This window comes from Propithecus coquereli, unplaced genomic scaffold, assembly GCF_000956105.1.
Source record: "Propithecus coquereli isolate 6110/MARCELLA unplaced genomic scaffold, Pcoq_1.0 Scaffold12, whole genome shotgun sequence".
Classification (NCBI taxonomy): domain Eukaryota; kingdom Metazoa; phylum Chordata; class Mammalia; order Primates; family Indriidae; genus Propithecus; species Propithecus coquereli.
The window spans coordinates 7,085,761-7,087,979 of NW_012136080.1; the positions used below are offsets into that span (position 1 = coordinate 7,085,761).

At 32.6% G+C, this 2,219-nt stretch overlaps 1 protein-coding gene across 1 annotated transcript in view; it reads right to left on the minus strand.

Annotated features, from left to right (window-relative positions):
• Nucleotides 1–2,219, minus strand: part of CAPN7 (calpain 7) — a 51,312-nt gene that overhangs the window by 18,387 nt on the left and 30,706 nt on the right. Inside the window, exons 10-11 of the mRNA XM_012663233.1 lie at nucleotides 1,784–1,930; nucleotides 495–601 (exon numbers count right to left, since the gene is read on the minus strand). Coding sequence (XP_012518687.1) covers nucleotides 495–601; nucleotides 1,784–1,930 — 254 coding nt within the window. The remainder of the gene's footprint in view (nucleotides 1–494; nucleotides 602–1,783; nucleotides 1,931–2,219) is intronic.

Genomic DNA, 2,219 nt, shown 5'->3' on the forward strand with positions numbered 1-2,219 from the left:
GCTAAATTTTCACATGGATTACAAATAAGGATAAAGATGTGAAATGCCAAATACATTTCCCAAAAAGGAATCATCATTTTATGTAGCAAATCACTGAGCTTTTTAGTTTTGCTACTGAATGTGTATATTATTTAAACAATTTTCCAGTCCCTATACATGGATTATCCATTTAAGCCTTAAATTCTGAGACTTCTCTTTTCCCACTTTCCCTCAAATTGGTAAGTAATTAGTAAGCACAAAATACTTTTTTTCATTTTACATTTTCCAGATTCAAATATTTTGGATTATCTACAATTTGGATTAACTGTAACTATCAATGGGGATAACTGAGGACTGACTGTAGCAAGTACATAACGTGAATTCTATTTTAAAAACAACTGTCCTAATAACAACTAAAAATGACAGCTTCTGCAATCTCTATTCTAAATAAGGCATGATGTTTTCACATGTCCTCTTTTACCATAAAAGAAAAAAAAGGAAGAAGAAATGTTTACCTTTGATAAAGCATTCTGAAAGAATTATCCTTACTGAAAGTTTGGCTATCTGAATGCATAGCAATCCTTTCTGGTATCCATCCAGTCAGTGCATGAAGATCAATATTCTGCAGCATAAACACATCAGGACTGTCAACATCATATTTAAGATCTTAAATAAATCCCCAGGGTAGCTGTAAAATCTCACTGATTTGGTACAATGATTTCGGTAGGAAAAAATCAGAAGGTAGTTGTTTTTAGCCAGTAATAAATTTCTTCTTTAACTTGAATTCCTAACTGGATTTAAACACATACACATTTTTTCTTTACAACCTTTGCTACTCTTTCCAAATATAAGAGAACTGCTTTACCGGTGAATACGATGAGAACTCAAACCGTATAACAGAAAAAACTGCTTTGATAATGACAGTCACTCACCATTTAGTGAGTTCTTACAATATAATAGTCACTTCTAATATTTCACATACATTTTCATTCTTTCTAAGCTATACTGGGTAAATTAACAAGCAATGGATTACAAAGCATACAGCAACTGAAAGTGCAGGCTGGCAAGAAAGAAACTATAACAGGATAGTTACATTTAACAGAGTTAAATACATCCCATTGCATTTAACCATGACCTACACATTCTTTGCCTAGCATTATAAGAACCTGAAGCCTGAAGGAGGCCTGGTATTAGGCAGGGAAACTAATCAGTTAAGAATGATGGGTAATTTGCATACATTACTTCATCTTTACAACTCCGAGAGGTGAATACTATCCATATACTACAGACGTGCAAAGAGGCTAAAAAAGGTTACATACCTTTTCTAACAGGCTGGTTAGAGTCAAAATTTAAAGTCATGCCAATCTGACAAAGATCTGGCTTAAGTCTACTAGTTTACCTCATGTAACTAAAGGACATTGACACACATCTCAATTTTACAGGTTAAACTGTGTTAAGGTTGGGGAAAATAACTCCTTAAACCTGAATTTACAAATTAAAATATACCTAAGGATGAAAATATGACATATCCATTTGATCTGAATAGGCTGCTTCTGGAAAGGTATTTAATTGGTTATGTATTCTAACATAACTGTAGACAGACATTTTAGGCCTTCCTGGATATGTAATTCTACAATGTGCTATCCTTACACAAGAAAACATGTATTCCCATAATAAGGGATCAACATTTTTCCGGAGTTGATAACCTGTTTTTTCTACGAGTAAAAACAACATAAAGAATTTTTCAAAGTTAAAACAGTCATACTAAACAGTATAAGTATGGATCATCCTACCCATTACTTACTGAGTTGGATCCTGGGAAATCATATCCTCCCATGACTTTCATGTATGCTTTTTCTATGAGAGAAACCCATAATTCACTTTTGTTGTTGGAATAAGAACAAAGCAATTCTCCCTTATGATCAACAGGTAACTGGTCATCAATTATTACCTGGAGGAAGAGAACATAAAGGTGGCATAAAATATCTTAAAATCCCTTCTATCAAGGAAAAAAATATCTTTCATACTGATAAAATAAAAAGCACAGTATGCCTATTATTAAGGTAATGACAATTTCATGTTTTCAGAATCAGACCAATTATAAAATATTGATTATTTTAATATGATGTCTTTAATCTTACAAGCTAACCTCACTGTCAGGTGATAAGCTTGAACCAATTGGTTAAATGTCATTTAAATACCACCAAAATAACAGGTTGCGCATTGCAAATCATAAAAAC